Here is an 18,174-nt window from a genome sequence, read left to right as displayed (position 1 = left end):
CTCAGAGTAAATATAATATATTATATTATTTGTTTTATTCACATCTTATTATATTTTTGTGAGTGATATTAGTAAACGCTTTCGAGCCGTATTATTATGAAGATAAGATGTTTCTCTTGTAAGTGTATGGTGTATCCAGCAGTGACGTGCTGTGCTGTGTCGGGTAAACGGCGCATGCCAGGCCAAAAAGAATGATATAAAAAGTTTAACATTTCTCATGAAAATGCGTCTTATATATACATACAATTACAACTATTTATTATCACTATATTCGTTAATAATTTTAAAAATTGCAATTTTGATAATATTTCTAATTTTCTTAAAAATAATACTTTATAATAATTAATAATTATTTATTTAATAAATCAGTGGTATATTTTTCCTATTGCATATGCAGCACATCGTACATAAATATCATAGTATCTGCGTAAGTTGATAATAATTGTATAAATTATATTATGAATACGTAGCACACGTCTGAATGAATAGGTACAGTAAAAAAAATTTAAAAATAAAAAATAATAAAAAATCTAAAGTACCTACTTATTCAATCAAAACAATATTATTGTTTATAATAATATTATCATCTTTTTTTTCATACTAAATATATTGCAGAATTAACGTTGTTTTTTACAATTCTGATTAGGTACTCAAAATTAAATGTTTAGACATTATTTATACATAATAAAACAAAATGAATTACCACTGTATGTTTTTTAGCCTTGAAAAATTAACAGTGCACAACGATTTTTAAACTTTTATCTATTGCTAACCTATACAATTAATCGTCGTTTTCTACGAAATATAAAAAATGGCAATTTTTTTTTAACGTTTAAATTTACTACCGAGTATAATTTGTTATTGCCCTGTAGGTACGTATTTTGACATATCTATTGGAAAAAAAATCGTCGAAACAATTATTGTGGTTCCATTTGATTAATATATACTGTACTTGCCATTTGCCATGAACTTAAATCGTGCGAAACCGGTTAATGTTGTCCTAATATTATAATTTTAATATTATAATTATAAACATAATATTATTGAATACCTATTATTTATAATATTATGTTGGTACAAATAATACTAATTTTAAATTTATCATGACGATAATAATTTTATTTTTATTCGGACAGCATACCTAAAAAATTACTAAAATACTGCAGAAGTCTTGGTATTTTATGTATTACAAAAAAAGCGTTATCCATGCGTGGAGATATATTTATAATATTATTATCGTCAGATTATAACAAACTCGTTGGTCGTTTTGCGGCCGTACAGCGAATACATGCCTTGTAATAATCGCATTCGCATACCCACAATATAATATACCTACGAATAATTTTAGATAACTGAACGTTCTACATCCGATAATACTTTGATAAAGCGTTATTACTTATTATTATACATATTACATATTATATACATATATACCTAATCTAATTGAAGTGTTAACCGCGTTCTGTGTCACGATTTATTTTGTCAACTATTTATGTTCCTACATAATATTAATATATTATGTATTATAAAGTCATATTCTACCAGAGTTGAGGCGATTTGTTTTCCTTGGCCGGTGGAAATTATAAGATTGTGAGCCGGTTCTGGTATGTTGGAATTTTGGAAGGTTTAGTATCATATTGCACTATAAATATGTCTAATATTGTTACACTATAATAGTAAATATACGTATCACGTATACTTACAAGTTGACAAATATGTTTATTTATTTTTTTATTATATCCATCAATTAGTGTTGATGATAATCTCAAAAATAATCCAAAACATGGTCAATGAGTGCACATGAAAATGCCAGCTATTGAAAAACACAGCAAATGTCTTTTGATCAGGTTAACTGTGAAAAAAGTAAGTTAAAGATTATTAAAAGTGGATTGCGTTCATCAATTGGGAATGCTGCAAAGTTTGAGGCATTTCTGCATATATGTAGCCGTACGTTTATAACAAGGGGCAAATTCAATATTAAACGGTCTAACAGACTAAAATACTAATAAATAGGTAAAGTGTATGATGTACTAAAGTAATTTAATTATACTACTATTAGTTATACTGTACGTTTGATTAATTTTTGCCGAAAACATTGCATTTAAAAATTGAATTTTTTCTATGAAATATAATTATACACTATGTGTACTATAATTATAGCTTTAAAAGTTATAAGTAAGTACCCAAAAATAATATTTTTAAATGAAAATTGTTATTCTTTGACTAAACATCTATTTTTTTCCAAATTCTAAGTTATAATAGCTATTAAAAAAACTGTTTAATTATTAAAAATTTATTTCAAATTAACAGTTCTATTTAAAAACTTAATAATATAAATGTGCAGGAAAGGCCACAGCATTTGGCCACCCACAGATGCACACACTGTGAGCTTTGTCTAGAACTTGACATGAATTCCAAACATTTGTCATTATTATTAAAATTTTAAAACTTTTTTGTTAGACATTTATAAAAAATGTTTCTTCTTATATTTAAGTTTTGATAATTCAATTTAAAGTTCATCATAAGATTCGCCACCTTTGAAAAAAAAAATGTTTAGCTGAAAGTGACAATTATTTTTTATGAGCGTTTAAAGTTCAAATTTTTACAACATTAGATATTTACTTGTAAATTACCGATTTTTTTGCAATTCAAAAGCGATTTAATAACACAAAATTCCTCATAAGTTATAATAGCAATTAAAAATATATATTAATTAAGTAAAGAAAAATGTTTTTTTTTTTTTTAATTATATAAATTAATCCAGTTTTTCCTTGTTATAAATAGCTGCTGCTACTGTAGTAACATAATTTATTGTCTTCGATCTAAAATTTTCCCTTGTTTTCTATTAATTTTCAATAATACGTCAAACACAGCGATTAGTTAAATTTGTTGTTACTGTTTTTAAAAATTGTACAAAACCAAGGTTGCTTTAGTAAATTAGATGTTGTTACAAGTTTGTCTATTCAAAAATATGTGGGCAGCTGTAGATTTTCGAATCTCCTTGTGCCGATCTGTCTCCATTCCGCATTTGTTGTAAAGTCTAAAGTAATGAAAAAAATTCGTAACCGTTTTAAGGATTATAATATAATATTTTACACCATAATTAGGTATTTATTTTTATTTTTATTGTTTTTTTTATCAATAAAATATTACATTTTGACCATTATAAGACGATTAATAATTAAAATTGTTATTGTTTTGGTCACTTATACAATGTACAAGATAATTTAATAACAATACGAAACGAATTTAATCAAATCGACGTGGAGGTTGGAAATAACTTAATACTCGGCCAGATTTCGTGTTAACGGGCAACGCGCGCCGTGATTAAAACGCACGAAATCGGAAATTTAAAATTGTTTTTACTTAACGTTGTAGGTATGCATTTCGACGGAGCGTATTAATTTCACAACGATATATTTACACTGACACACAGCACACATATCGGCTATGGTATCAAGTTCACTCGACAACCGACGCTCAGATAGTGAGACGGAATTAAACGAATACGGTCATTTAATACGATATCCTATTATTTAATCGTATAGCTATATAGCCTATATTACGAATTCGCTATCGGTATATTACACAGTAGGTAAGATATGGGCCGCGTTTACCACGTCATGTTCACATACCGTTTGGTTGATCCGAATTACTCAATTTATCCGATTTTCGTGTGCCCAATTATTCTAAAGGACTAAATTATTGATAATTACCTATATTATTAAAAAAGTTGTACAATTTTTATTCAATTATAAAAATATTTTATCGTCTATATTATATTATTATTCCCGTTGCGATTGCACACGGGAAAAACTAAGTTTATGGTTAGATCGAGCCCGTTTATAATATAGTCGCATCAGTAATTGTAATTTATATTTATGCATAGGACAACTATACGTATAATATAGGGTAAAAAATACAATTAAATTATATTGGTAGAAATATTATAGTTATTTCAACTATTCAGTTTTCCCTATATTTAATTTAAAAAAAATATAATCCCTAATAAATTATAAAGTTATAATACACTATACTTAAGTTAATTAATTACTTGTAAATTGATGTTGTAAAATGATGTTTTCTATACGCTACTAACTAAACAGCTACCTATTTCATCGTAATTGTGTGGTCTGCAAATGTTGTATCTAAATAATATTTATTTTTTTTTTTATAAATCTGGATTTTTAAAATAAATAATTAAACACAAAAATTCCTTCCTAATTTATTTATAATTTATGTCCATAACTATAGCCAAAATACTAACTCACCATTAAATACCTATTACGAGAAACTGTCATACTTTAGCACTGACGTAGGTATACTGTCACCGGAGAACGGAAATACCACGCACTTATTAATACATTCATTTTGGTCACTAATGATATTATTATTATTAATTAATAATTATCTATATATTATATTATTATTATTGACTGTCGCTCGTGATAGGTTGTTATAAGTACGTCATGTTCGAGAAACTCATTATAATATTTTTAAACAACGGTGTATATAAATTGAATATTATAATAGAAAATAATTTAAAGTTAATTAATTTTCATCGACAAAAGTATGAAAATATTTCATAATAATTTATTATAATTTCAAACAGCAAATATATATAAGAAATTATTGACGAGTTTAGATTGAGTTCTATGTGGCGAAAATTACTTTTCAATGATTGATAATGTGCACGATGTAAATAAGAAAATACATTTTCTTAAATCTAATAAATAAAATTAGTTAATATATTATGTTTAAAATATATCTCATCAATTATCTTACTGTAATACTGTTCATTGAAATATTTCATATTAATTTAGGATTCGGATGATGAGCAACCTTGGTTACAACTTCGTAACAGAAATATAAACTAATTCTTACGATTATTAATTAAAATGTTTTAATTACAAAATGAATACCTATATAAAGTGCAATAAAGCTTAAAGTATAGTGTAACGCATTTTTTCCATAGCTTATATAATTTTTAAAAATTTTAGGTAATTCAGAAGCCGACATTTTGCAATTTTTTTAAAAATCACATATAAATGTAAACTGTCAAAATAATTATATTATTAATATAATATAATATAAAAAAAACTATGTATTATTTATTAGTATGTAAAATAGGTACGTTTAATTTCGTGCTAATCGGTACTATTGTTTTAAAACTTAAATCATAAATATATAATATACGAGTATATATATAGGTTATTACTAATTATAATTAGTACATCTATAGATGTAATATAGTACAAGTATAAAAAATAATTTAAAAGGATTTATTGTAATAATTACAAATGTTTGTTAATTCTTATTTATTAATACTTGTAACATGTTATTGTTTGGTAACATTTGCTGGAACATTTATTATTTTTTTTTAAACATAACTCACAACCAAGTAAGTACCTATGTTAATTTTCCAAGGTAAAATAAATGGAACTTTTATTTTTATTTAATAAGTATTTAATATTATAGTAATTATTCACTGGTCAGTGCTCGTACTATATAAGACTATTGGGTAAATAATAATATACTCGTACTCATCTACATCTATCATACTTAATTAGTTATTACCTATATATATTATATACTTATGATTAAAGTCTCAAGACAATAGTACCAATTAATACGAAATTAAACATATTTCATATTTCTACGTGTTTTACATATTAATAAATAATACATTGTTTTTTTATATATACATAAAATAACAATAGATAATTAATAGAAAATATAGTTAAATGCTTAAAATAATACAAAATGTTTCATTTTTATCATTTGCCTGGCTTGAAACAGGCATTTGACTATAAATATCTAGGCGGATTGTGAAATTGCATACAAATTAAATTCTTTGATTATATGCCTAGGCATTTAGTAAAATGCCTGATTTGACTATATGCCTACGACATATACATAATTAAACGTCAAGCTGTAGTGGTTACAAAACATTTACATCACGTTTTTTAAAATTAACTATTTCAAGTATCTAAAGTAAACGTCTTGTCTACACTAAATATTAATGTATCAAATACTATGTATTCAAAAATTATTTTAAAAATCCGATTTGTTTAATAATGTTTTTTCGAATTAACTTTAAAATATCATATGTTTAAAGGCGTTTGTTTCAATTTAACAATGTACGGTCCTATACTGAAAAGTATAAATTTATTATGGTTATTAAGAAAATCGTGATTTTTCGTGTTTCTTGTTAGGTTCTGAGTGGAGTAATAAATGTAACGCCTTTAAAAGTGTGTGTCTGCATGTATGTAGGTTTGTGTTTTTTATATTGATACTCATATCTTCAGAAGTTATAAAATGCTTTAATGTTTAATACATGATGTATAAGATTTTTGCTCATTTTATTTTAATTACTTATTATCAAGAGCGCCCATAAGGGTGGCTGGGGAGGGTCACGGCTCCCCTCTAGTTAGATAATAAAAATAATAATGTTTTAAACTTCTGATGTCTTAAATTTTATTTATGGTAAGTGTACTATTTTTCTCTGGACTCCCCTGAAAAAAATATATTATTATAGTATATAATAATAATATTTTATATAATTAACTATATTTATATAATATAATATTATTTTTATATAAATATCGATAAAAATGTTTATGCTCGGAGTATACCTATTTAAAAAAATTAATACAATGATCTTCATATGTTTTACGTATAGCTTTTTTAAAAATATTACATGGGTCCTATTTTTTTTATATTGGTGACTAAAGTTAAAATTTTAACAAGAAAATGTGCAAATTATTTTTTAGTTAAAAATATATATAATTATTTATATTAGCTATTGAAAATTAAACTACAAGTTTCTTATTACTTTTTTTTTTACAAAAACCTAAAAATATCAAAAATTACATATTAGTATAATATTACCTACCATAATATTTTTTTTCAGACATTTCAACTACGAATTTCGACTAAATTGAATATTTAAACAAAAACAATATTTTTAATTATTTTTTTGTTTGTATTCAAAAATTATAATATAATTTCTAATTTTACTAAAATATATTATTATTATTTAAGTAGTTGAAACTCTTGCAACTATGAATGTTATTATTTATTATACTCAATAGGATTCAAAAAATATTAAGGTTAATTTTAAGCTATAATTTATACCACTAACCTATTTAAACTGGTCTAATTTACTTCGTATTGACTTAAGTTTTAAGTAATAACAAAAATTATTATTAGTTATTATTATAACGGTTGATAGATCGTTTATGCTCAATTATATTTTGTTTGCAATAATTAATCATATTATTAAATTCAATTTAACAAATCCATAACAGCGATGTACTCAATGACAAGATATACCTAACCCACAATACATCAGCGTTTCCCGATATTTTGTTATATTCTTACGTACTTACCTATATTTTATTTATCTTATTGTGAACAAAAAACAATTCATTAATATTTAATATAAGATTTGATTATTTGATTATATTATGTTGTATCCTTGGTTTAATCTCAACTGTTGTAGTGTTGCATAAATATGTATATTTTGAGTTATTCCACAATTATTATATTTGACACCTTGATAAAATATAATGTTTACTGGATATATTTTTGATGTTGTAATAACGTGCTTAGATAACATTTATTTTATCGATATTTAATGGTATATAAACCCTAAGAAATATAATTTTTAGTAACAGTTCGTGTACTACAGAATAACTGTATACGACTTCAATAATATTATGGCTGGCTTAAAGATTTTTATCACAGTATTTTTGACATTGGTTGCTAAGGTAATGAATATTATTTAAATTAATTTTTTTTTATTATAAAAAAAAAATATAACATTTTATTGAAACATGTATTTGGTGTGATTTAGGATAGTGTATTTTCATGTTCTTTGCGAAGTCATAAACATGGTTCATCTCACCCGTGTTTGTCGTCAACGTCTGATTCAACTTCTACACTACATCTCACACCGGTTTTGAAGCCGCAAACAATATCTCCTCCTTGTGATTCTTCGGCCAACCCGAGTTCTTGTTCATCGAGTGTTCATGCACCAGCCATATCTTCTACACCAACCCTTTCTCCAGATTTATCAGGATCAACGCCATTAATATCACCCACACCATTGGCACTTACTAATAACACGGACCTTTTAAATTCTATAATTCAAATTTTGTCGTCTCCAGCATACAGTTTACAGGCAGGTAAAGCACCAACTTTTGATAAATCAACTTTACCCTCTCCATCTACATCAAATGCAGCACAATTGCCCGCGTCTGGTTCAAAGCCACTTACAACATCTTTACCATGTGCGTCAGGCTCCTCCTCAAGCTCTTCAAGTATTTTACCTAACCCGTCGTGTGATACTGTCCAGTCTATTACCGTTCCGATTCCAAAGTCGCCATATGAAATTGATACTGCAACTAATACTGACATCATAAATTTTTTGCTCAATAAGTCGTCTTTAGTTTCACCGCATTCATCTTTATCTGATTCTAAGCCGACGCCTTTGTTACCACCATGTATTTTGTTTAAGCCAACTTTGAACAAAAACGTGGTTCCAGGTACAAAACCGTGTTCTATATCACACCCTGCCGTGCCATCATTGAGTGTATTACCAGGTGTGCCACGTGATTCAACCCCTCCACCTAATCATCCAGTTCATGAAGTACTTCCGTTACCAGTTTCTGAGAAGCCCCCAGCATCATTTTTAGAACATGGATCAGAAACGGCACCTGAAGAATTTCCAGCTGAAAGTAATTTACCAGTTTCACTACCAGAAGTAACCCCAACTTCTACTCCATCTTTATTTTCTGGTTATAACCCAACTTTTATAAATCTTTTATTGACACTATTACTGTCCAATAAAGCACAAATGGGTTCTTCTCCTTTAATACCAACTAAAACTTATGACGTACACATGCCAAACGTAACTTCTGTTCCTGCTCCGGATAAAAAACTACATACTATTTCACCTGCTTGTTCATCATCATCATCTGAGTCAACAAAAAGTTCTTGTTTACCGAATGTATTAAATAATCAGTCAAATGGTACGATTTCTCCTCTTCAACAAATACTGACATCTTTGACACCTACACCTGCGTCAGGTATATCTTCGGGCTTTAATCCAGAATTTATAAAACTAGTTATTAAAAATTTGTTATCTAATCGAACTTCTACTTCAATTCCATTTTCGTCGTTAGTTCCACTTCTTCGGGCTAAATTAAATACCACTTCAATCGTTTCTTCTACCTCTAATCCAATACTAACGTCTACTGTTAATAGACCACTATCAGAGTTAAATTCTAATGTATCATCAAATAATACATTCGATTCAGCTCCTGCCTCCGACAACAATCAAAATATATTAATAAGTAAAAATCAGGAACTCAACAATATTTTAATCAAGCTTTTTACCTCTTACAATGCTTCAAAAACGTCCATTATTCCATGTTCACCATCATCAACCTCATATTCCAGTTCTACATTAAATACTACTCAAATATCATCTGTTCCTTGTATACCACCAATCACCTCATTGCCAGGTACTTTAAATAAATTTCCTAGTCTTAAATCCGGTTTAAAACCATCTTTTCCTAGTCTAATTCAAAGCCCTATTATTACACCGTTACAAAATGTAAAATCATTTCCGGAACGAGTACAACATTTAGCTCCAATACCTATCCCATATCCTACATCACCGTCATCGAATATTGACCTATGCCGTTCGAAACATAAAGACCTTCAGTTGTCTAGTTTGCCGTCAACTGGTGTTAACCCATGTCTCCAAAATATTGTACGACCGCATACACCACATTTACCATTACCATTACCATGTTCACTATCATCTACTAAATTAAGTTCTGGTTGTAAGCATATTTATCACCCGCCGTCTAATTAATTTAAATTATACTATTTAGTATACAATTTGGTATTAAACAACAACCGACTGTTATAGAAATTATAAAAAGTTATATATAAGTTAGGAACAATTAATTTTGTAATATTACCTATATAGTTGTTATAAATTATAATAACGATTGAGTATATTTTCGTTTTAGTATATTATGTAAAATAATCATGAATAATATGCTAAATTTATTATTTATTTAATTATGTTATTTATTGTTTGTTTGAAATAAAATATATAATCAGGAGTATAAAATAATACCTATAATTTATCATTCCAAATTGTGCTTAAACATTTATATTTTATCTAATCTTTGGTAAATATTTTTTAAATAAATTAAGTTATAAGCAATAATTCTTTTAAACATTTAAAAGTGAAAACTTAAAATATCAATTAATATAAATTATAAATTATTAAAACTTTACGCAGAACTGTTGTAGGAGTCAAATAAATGAGTTATTAAACACTAATTATTAGGTACCAGTTGATTATAATATCAATATATTATTGTAACATTAGTTCAATATAGTACCTACATAATTGCTAACCAGTAATATTGTATCCACTGTACAGAATTGCTGCAGTATAATATGATTACTAATACTATATAACTTTATCAGTTATATTAAAAAAGAACCACCTTAAAATATTATATTTTATAAATGAAAAAAATTGTGTTTTTTCAATTAGTTTATTTAAGTTTAAGTTACCTTGAATTTAATTACACCGTAAGATGAATATTTTTCTTTTTATCAATGCTTCGTTAATAAAAACTCAATATAAACATGATTTTTTTAAACGAAAAACCACTTGGCGTTTTGTAGTATGCATTATAGTTTGTAAGTCAATAGTTATAATTAATATTTTAATGCACAAAAAGTATTGAAACATGCCATATAAATATGTACTAAAAATTATGAAAATAAAGATCAAATATAAAATGAAAAATATATATAATAATAATCATATTAAAATTTTAAAATTTAAATTAGTACAAAAAGGTAAGTTTATTAATACCTATGAAATAAATATGTACAATAAAAAAACATATTTTAACCTTTATTTAAAAAAAATAAATGAGTACAAATTATTGTTCAAGTAATTGTAGATATAATCGCCTTTTTCATTCTTTAATTAAATTATAATGACTAGTATTCAATGTTTTCTTGGTAAAGCTATTACAGCTGTTCGTTAATAAATACTTGTCAATTGAAAATAATCGTTTAGAATCGTTGAAGTTGTTGACTTTATATATTTTATAAGTCTTGATAAATTTCATTAAGTCAAATTTCTCCGTTTAAATTTCTAATAATACTTTATTAATTTTGAGTAATACTTTTATTTCTGTATTCTTAGACATAACATTATTTATTTATGATTTTAAAGTTGCGCTTTTAGAATTTGGGACCAAGAATAACATTAATTTTCTCTTCTAATTAATTAAAAAAGATCCTTAACACACATATCATAAACGTCAATTATCATAGCTAGAGAGCCTATATATTATATATTATATAGCCTCTCTAGTCATAGCTATGGGTGACGTATATTAATAATACAGTATTATAGCTTCGTTCAACGACTGACTAATTTTTTTGCAGAATTGTCATTGAAATATACAATTTTATTCAAATAATATTTGATTACAGTCAATAAATATGTAAAATAACATTTGTTAAAAAATATAAATTAGTGTGATTCTTAATGATTATTTGTAATTATAAAAGTAAAAAAAAAAAAAAAAATACGAAAATAAATAAATATAAAGTTGCATACAAATCTATGCTCAAGACCTATAGTCATATTTCGAAAACGAGTTAAAACGACAAACTATTTTTCAGTTTTCTGTTTATTGTAGTATACAAACAAAAATAAAAATGTATATTATTTAAAAAATATATAATTATGTCGATGTTTTTTAACTTAAAAACAACTCATAAGTCACGAAGAATATTGTATTTAATTTTCAAACTTTTGTATTAAGAAAATTATTTTTTATCAATACAATACATAAAAAAATACCATAAAAAGTTAAATATTTAAATAGACATAAATTAGGTACACAAAAAGAGCGTTGTGACATGAATACGTAAACAGTTTTGTATCTATCTAGATCATCATGTTGTTTGCTATCCATAGATCATAAATGATAAATCTGTACATGAAATATAACATATGTAATAAAAAATTAAAACAATTCAATTTAATATACACACACACATATCATATAATATATACATATATATATATATATATAATTTAAAATAACTATATTTGAGTAAAAATTACATTTATTGTAATTTATAGTTGTATATCAATTTTGAAAATAATAAATAAGATAAACCTCAGTGGTTACATAACTTATATATTATATACATTTATTTAACTCATATACTGAATGTCAGAAAAAATGGTTTTCGTGAGATTTGAATAATAAGCAGTTTACACAATATAAATTCATACCCACAGTAGTGTGTGTCTACAGATATACCATAAACTTATGTTATAAAAAACACATGTTTTTGGGTAGTCGGTGGTTTGCTATAATGTTTGATGTAATACACATGAACGTAAATAATAAATAATAATACATTATTATCCATGTACACAAACGCACCCAAAGCAGGCCGTTACTCAGTAGTAGGTACTTATACTTAATATTAGTTTTACTTTATCTATTTTAATTATTATTAATTATTATTCAATTATTTGTATTATCATATCTACTGTACTTTTACTGTATCAACAAGATGATCGATTAACAATAAAAAATTTTTATTTATTTTTTGAAATGTTTGGCAATTAATTTTATTTTATTACACGCTATACAAAATGAATTAACAATAATTTCATACTCAAATGCTTTTTAAAAAAAATATTGATGTTGAAGGTAAGAAAAATTTGACTAAAAAAGTGTCCTATTCCGCTGAATACAGTCACATTAGTTGTGTAGGAATTGTCTGTGAAAAATTTTCTAATTTCACTTAAAATAAATTGGTTTAGATAAGCATATGAACTTTTTAAAAACGAGCTTAATATTATTACCTATTATTATAAATGTTTCCTAATTACATACAAAGTAATAAAAACCATGTGAATTGCGGATGAGACCTAAAGGGGTAACATACGAACTGCGGAGAAATTTCCAATCATTAATTTTAATATTTAAAGCGAACAAAATAAACTTTCAAATACGAGGCGTTCATCTATAACCAAATATTGCAATATTTAAGTGTTGAAATAAATAGATTAACATTTATACAGGGTGTTTTAAAAATAATTTTGCTACAAAATCTATTAAATGTATTAACCATTTACAATCTATGATGACAAATTATTTATAAAAAACATTTTAAGAATAAATTAAGATTGTACTTTTGTAAGACATAAATATTTTTATTTATTATTTTTTTTTTTTATGGTATTTTGTCTTGAAAAAGTGGTAAAGGGAAATATTTGTGTACGCGAGTCATAATATAGTTTTTATTAACTTGATGTCCGCAATTAGTGTTTAGTTAACGAAACCAGTGTTCGCAAATATTAATACTAGCCTACATATTTTATCCACAACTAGTTTATAAGATGAAACCATTATAATTATTATTTCAACCAAAAGAAAAACCTAAAACAACGAATATCTATGGAAAAAAAATATATTCACTACCTAATTGTTAAGTCAATACACTATAGAAAAATTTTTTAAAACTTTAATAAATCGATTTCAAAATTATTCAAATTGATTAGAAAATAATTATTTTGTATTTGTTACAAATGTTATGGTTTTTATTGTTAAATTATTTAGTGGTTTGCTTGATCAAGGAAAAGTTTTTATTAGTTTCATGAAGATTTTTCATCTAAATAATACAGAACTTAAAAGTAAAAATTATAGTGCAATTACTTTTATAATTTAGATATAAATAGTTTAATTGTTACTCAAAAATATATGGCAGTATTCTAGGTCTACATTTTTGGATTGTCCAAATTTTACCCACACATTTAATTAATATATATATTAGGTAGTTGAAAATTAATTATTTATTATGTCACTTTTAACTTTCAAATGGTAATTTCTCAAAAATAAAATTTGTGTTTGAAGGTAACAGTGAATTTGTTATACTAAAATACGGGAAAAATTGCATTAATTTGTGAATGTAAAATATGTACTATTGTATTTATATAAAAAAGTCTATAACTTCTATTCTTTATCTTACGAACTGCCATCGTTCGCCACGGAATCATTTACCTAAATTAAGTACAGCATCCATTATACTTATACGTCATAATGATCCACTGGGTGAAGGATCTTCAGCCTGAAAAAAATAATGTGTCTATGTGTACATGTGTAATTTTGCAGCAAGACTTGGAATGAATTTTGGCGTCACCGTGTAATAAAAATATTATATTATCCATAGTGTGGAAGGGATCTTGGAAAGCCTCCAAGTATATAATTTATCCGACATAGTATATAGGTTATTAGTTACTATTAATTAATCTTAATAAACTAAAATAAGAGTTTTGTAATATTTAATTTGAATATAACATAATTTTCGGTTAATCTGATTACTTAATAATGAGTAATGATCATACATATTACACATATGTTATAACTCAGAACGCAAATACTTATTGTTCGAATCATTCTGAGTGTATTCATTTAAGTAGATTAAATGATACATTATTGATAATTAGTTTGTTTACAAATCATTAAATAGCATATATAACAATGTAATCACGTTATTAATTTCTTAAAGCTTTTCTATAACTAGACCTCAAAACTACTGTCGAAAAATAGAAAATATATAATTTAAATTGTATAACAAACAAATTATACACTAATCGTTACTTATTAGTTATTATTTATTCTTAACTCGTAAGCAATAATCAGTGATTTCTATCAGTAGTTTACTTTATTTTTATTTCATAAAATATTTCAACATAATATATGTATTCAAATTTTATAATATGTATACATTAATAGTTTAAGTTCTAAAATTGATAACATAAAAAAACAATTTAAAATTTAAATTAAGTTGCTTGTTAAATCAACAAAATATATTTTCATTATTATTTATTAATTCATATATACAAATTATTTGTAACAATTTTGGTACTCTGGATAGGTAAGTATATTATGTATACTTACGATAAAATCATATAGGCACTCACATTTAAAATAAAAAATATAATTTCAATTTTACTTAATTTAAAAAAAATGTACCTCACTCATGTAAAATACGAATATTATCATTTTCTTAGATACCTATATATATATTTTTTTTTTAAAAATTTATTCAATAAGACTCTTTAGTCAATAACTATACATTACAAATACATATTTGTATTAAACTATGTATAAAATGTATACTATGCTATATACATACGAAAATCGAAAGTGTACCAAGTGTGTTTAAACTATTGATGGAGAACACGTAATCGTTGTTGATTGTAATTTATACTATGCTTGGCGTCGTATTATTGGATGGAGGTTGCGAAAGTGGTTCTAATGATTCGACGGCGGAAGTTGATGGGGAGACGGAATCGGCTGCGGGTACAGTGTTTGAGACTGGAGCCGGAGCTGGCGCTGGGCTCGCTGCAGGTTCTAATGCAGTACCGGAAGTTTCTGGTGCAACTATAGACGAGTCAGACGATGAGTTAACAGGAGCTACAGCAGCAACGTCAGCCGACCCGGGATCCGATGACTGGACTGCAGCGTTCGCAGATACATTATTGGAGTCTGTCGCTGGAGATGTGCTCGACGGTTCGGATATGGTAGATGTAGTTTCTGGTAAAGATGTTGATTTCGGGACGTCGACAGGCACTATTGCTGCTGATTCTATTGCTGCTGCTGCTGTTGCTTCGATTTTAGCGTTTGGTACGGCGATGACGCCGGGGGGTGGAGCAGTGATATGTGCCGCCGGAGTGGATGACAAAGAAGGAAGTAAACGATCTGAGGGGACTGCAGGATTTATTAAATCGGAGCCGGGTCCTGAAACAGACAACAAAAGTGAAAGGATCTGTTGTGGGTCAACCGGGATATTCTGCTGGTTAGGCGTTGAAGGATAAGGAGTAGGCGTTAATACTACAGGCAAACTTGCAGGCTTAGGAGTACGAAATGGTGAGCTCGATGATGGCAAAGGTAGCCGATGTGATGCTTCCTGTGTAGCTAAATACTCGAGCAAAAGATCTAAAAGGATTCTGTCGTTACTGGAAATGCCAGAAACAGGAGTTAAATACTGCGGTATCGTGACCGGCGGAGGTGTGACTACAGTAGTTGGAATTAGTAGTGAAGATTTAAACGAAACTGGTGAAATACTTGGAATTTTATTTAACACGTCGGGGTATTGATGTCCGTGTTTTGGTGTCGCACACGGAGCTACTGTGTGGCGCGAATTTGCTGAAGTTGGATCGGCGGCACCAGGAATAGAACACCCGGGTTGTACACCAACAACCTTTTCCTTGTGACTTCGCAGTACACACGAATGGACGCCATCCTATATACATATAAAAACAGTGAACAATATTATAAAACAATAACACTTTATAAAGTATTATTTAGTCCGTTTATGGTGTCACTCAATATTTCGAAAAGTATTAGCATTTAAAAAACTTAATGTTTTTACATAATTTTAAATCGTTAAAAATATTTTTCTAAAAATTATACTTTTAATATATTTTAATATATTTAAACTTTTATTAGTGACAATATACATTTGTTGCATTTAAATTTTAAATATTTATAAATTATAATTAATAAACTATTTTACCGAAATTTGATTTTTAAGATAGAAATACTTTAAATAATATTCTGATTCAGAGTATGAAATTGAAAATGTATATTGTCAATCAAAAGATTAAAAACTTAAAAATACAATAAAAATAAAAAATCTTTGATGTTTTTCTAAAAATATTTTTTTGTAACAACTTAAAATTATAAAAAAAAAATTTCAAAAACGTTGGCTTCTTCTGAAATAATAAGTGTTTTAAATTAAACGGATCATTTCGTATTGTTTATATTAAATACCTGCGCGATCTGCAACGAAACAACTACTGCTAAAAAAAATGTCAAACTAGACATCGTTCATACAATTTATATGGGTAGTATAGTAAATTCAATATTTTTTAAATCGTACGACAGAGTTTTGCTACGCACTAACTGATTTGCTCGATTGCACTTATTTGGGTTTATATAGGTTTATATATATTAACTTACCGTTAAATGTCGATAACACAAACGTAATCGCAGCACGTTACACCGCCACATCAAATAGATTATGCGATTTTGTATTCGTTTACAATGAAATTTCAATAACAAGGTATCAAATATACAACAGTCGGAAATAGGAATGCAGGATATGATGTTGAAGAGATAGAGGTTCACGCATTTATGTAATACTTTGAGATACTAGTGAGATTATACGGCTATCAAGGATAAAGCGCGTACCTATACCTATAGAGTGTTAGTAATCTCTACGGTGTTGCGTTTTTTTTACGCTAGCCATAAGAGTGGTCATTGTTGGTGGGCAAGCGATTTCGGTTTACAGCTTAATAATTAATTACCCAAATAATATACCGTTATTATAAGTATAATCTACACGTGTGTATTATATAAGTATATATTGCCTATAATTTCTAATGGCTATACTATTACGCTAAAATGTATAATAATAATAATATATCGAAAATGCTAGTAGCTTTTCTACGTGGTATTATAAAAATTGCTAAATATTAAGTACCTATATTTATCCTAAGATACGGTTTTGAACAAACTAATTTAGTAATACTCATTTTACTTTGAAAATGTATCATTGTTATTTCGATTTAATTCATAAAAATTATAAATAGGTACCTACAGTATCTCATTCTTAAAAACAATATCGCACGGTTTTTAAATGTTAAAATATAATATAGATATTTATGTGATATAGATAAATGCCCTATGTTATATTTATAATGTATAGGTAGCAATTCTTAATGGCTACGTTGCCTAAGATTTTTTTTTCTTAAACACCTAATGCAATAGGTAACAAAAAAAAAACATTAAAATAGTTTATGTTTTACCAATAGGTATTGCTACAATGAACTAGGTTTAAAGCCAAGTAATCTGGATAGAAAATTATACACTAAAATAACTTAGAATTATAATGTGTATAGGAAATGACCTATATTATGAAAATATAATTATACTTATAACCTATTATAATATCGTATATCAGTTAATTTCATAATATAGGTATACATTAATTATAATTATGCATTCTTCGAATATAGACATCTTGTCA

The 18,174-nt window shown here is 26.5% G+C and overlaps 2 protein-coding genes across 3 annotated transcripts; one reads left to right on the top strand and one right to left on the bottom strand.

Annotated features, from left to right (window-relative positions):
- Positions 1-7,646: 7,646 nt before the first annotated feature.
- On the top strand, positions 7,647-10,153 carry LOC114121951 (mucin-5AC-like). Of its 2 annotated transcripts, XM_027984471.2 has the most exons (3): positions 7,705-7,772; positions 7,859-8,189; positions 8,550-10,153. In XM_027984471.2, exons 1-3 carry the CDS (start codon positions 7,722-7,724, stop codon positions 9,884-9,886), a joined length of 1,719 nt encoding a protein of 572 aa, XP_027840272.2. In that variant the 5' UTR covers positions 7,705-7,721; the 3' UTR covers positions 9,887-10,153. The 2 variants fall into 2 exon arrangements, with proteins under 2 accessions (XP_027840271.2, XP_027840272.2); XM_027984470.2 differs by having other exon boundaries at positions 7,647-7,772; positions 7,859-10,153.
- A 4,630-nt stretch (positions 10,154-14,783) lies between these two features.
- LOC114121952 (uncharacterized) lies at positions 14,784-17,077 on the bottom strand. The gene is made up of 2 exons (XM_027984472.2): positions 16,917-17,077; positions 14,784-16,386 (listed from the first exon to the last, which is right to left on the bottom strand). The coding sequence occupies exons 1-2, from the start codon at positions 16,968-16,970 to the stop codon at positions 15,346-15,348; spliced, it is 1,095 nt and encodes a 364-aa protein (XP_027840273.1). The 5' UTR covers positions 16,971-17,077; the 3' UTR covers positions 14,784-15,345.
- Positions 17,078-18,174: the final 1,097 nt, after the last annotated feature.

Source organism: Aphis gossypii, chromosome X, assembly GCF_020184175.1.
Source record: "Aphis gossypii isolate Hap1 chromosome X, ASM2018417v2, whole genome shotgun sequence".
NCBI lineage: Eukaryota > Metazoa > Arthropoda > Insecta > Hemiptera > Aphididae > Aphis > Aphis gossypii.
The sequence above is the reverse complement of the archived record's forward strand: the minus strand, read 5'-3'. Positions and strand labels throughout refer to the sequence as shown.

Bases quoted from the DNA above. Each gene is read 5' to 3' on its own strand.
- LOC114121952 (XM_027984472.2), bottom strand. From the start codon at position 16,970: ATGTCTAGTTTGACATTTTTTTTAGCAGTAGTTGTTTCGTTGCAGATC. The intron at 16,387-16,916 runs GTATTTAATATA...ATATGTATATAG, and splicing joins TTTCGTTGCAGATCGCGCAG to GATGGCGTCCATTCGTGTGT.
- LOC114121951 (XM_027984470.2), top strand. From the start codon at position 7,722: ATGGCTGGCTTAAAGATTTTTATCACAGTATTTTTGACATTGGTTGCT. The intron at 7,773-7,858 runs GTAATGAATATT...GGTGTGATTTAG, and splicing joins TTTTGACATTGGTTGCTAAG to GATAGTGTATTTTCATGTTC.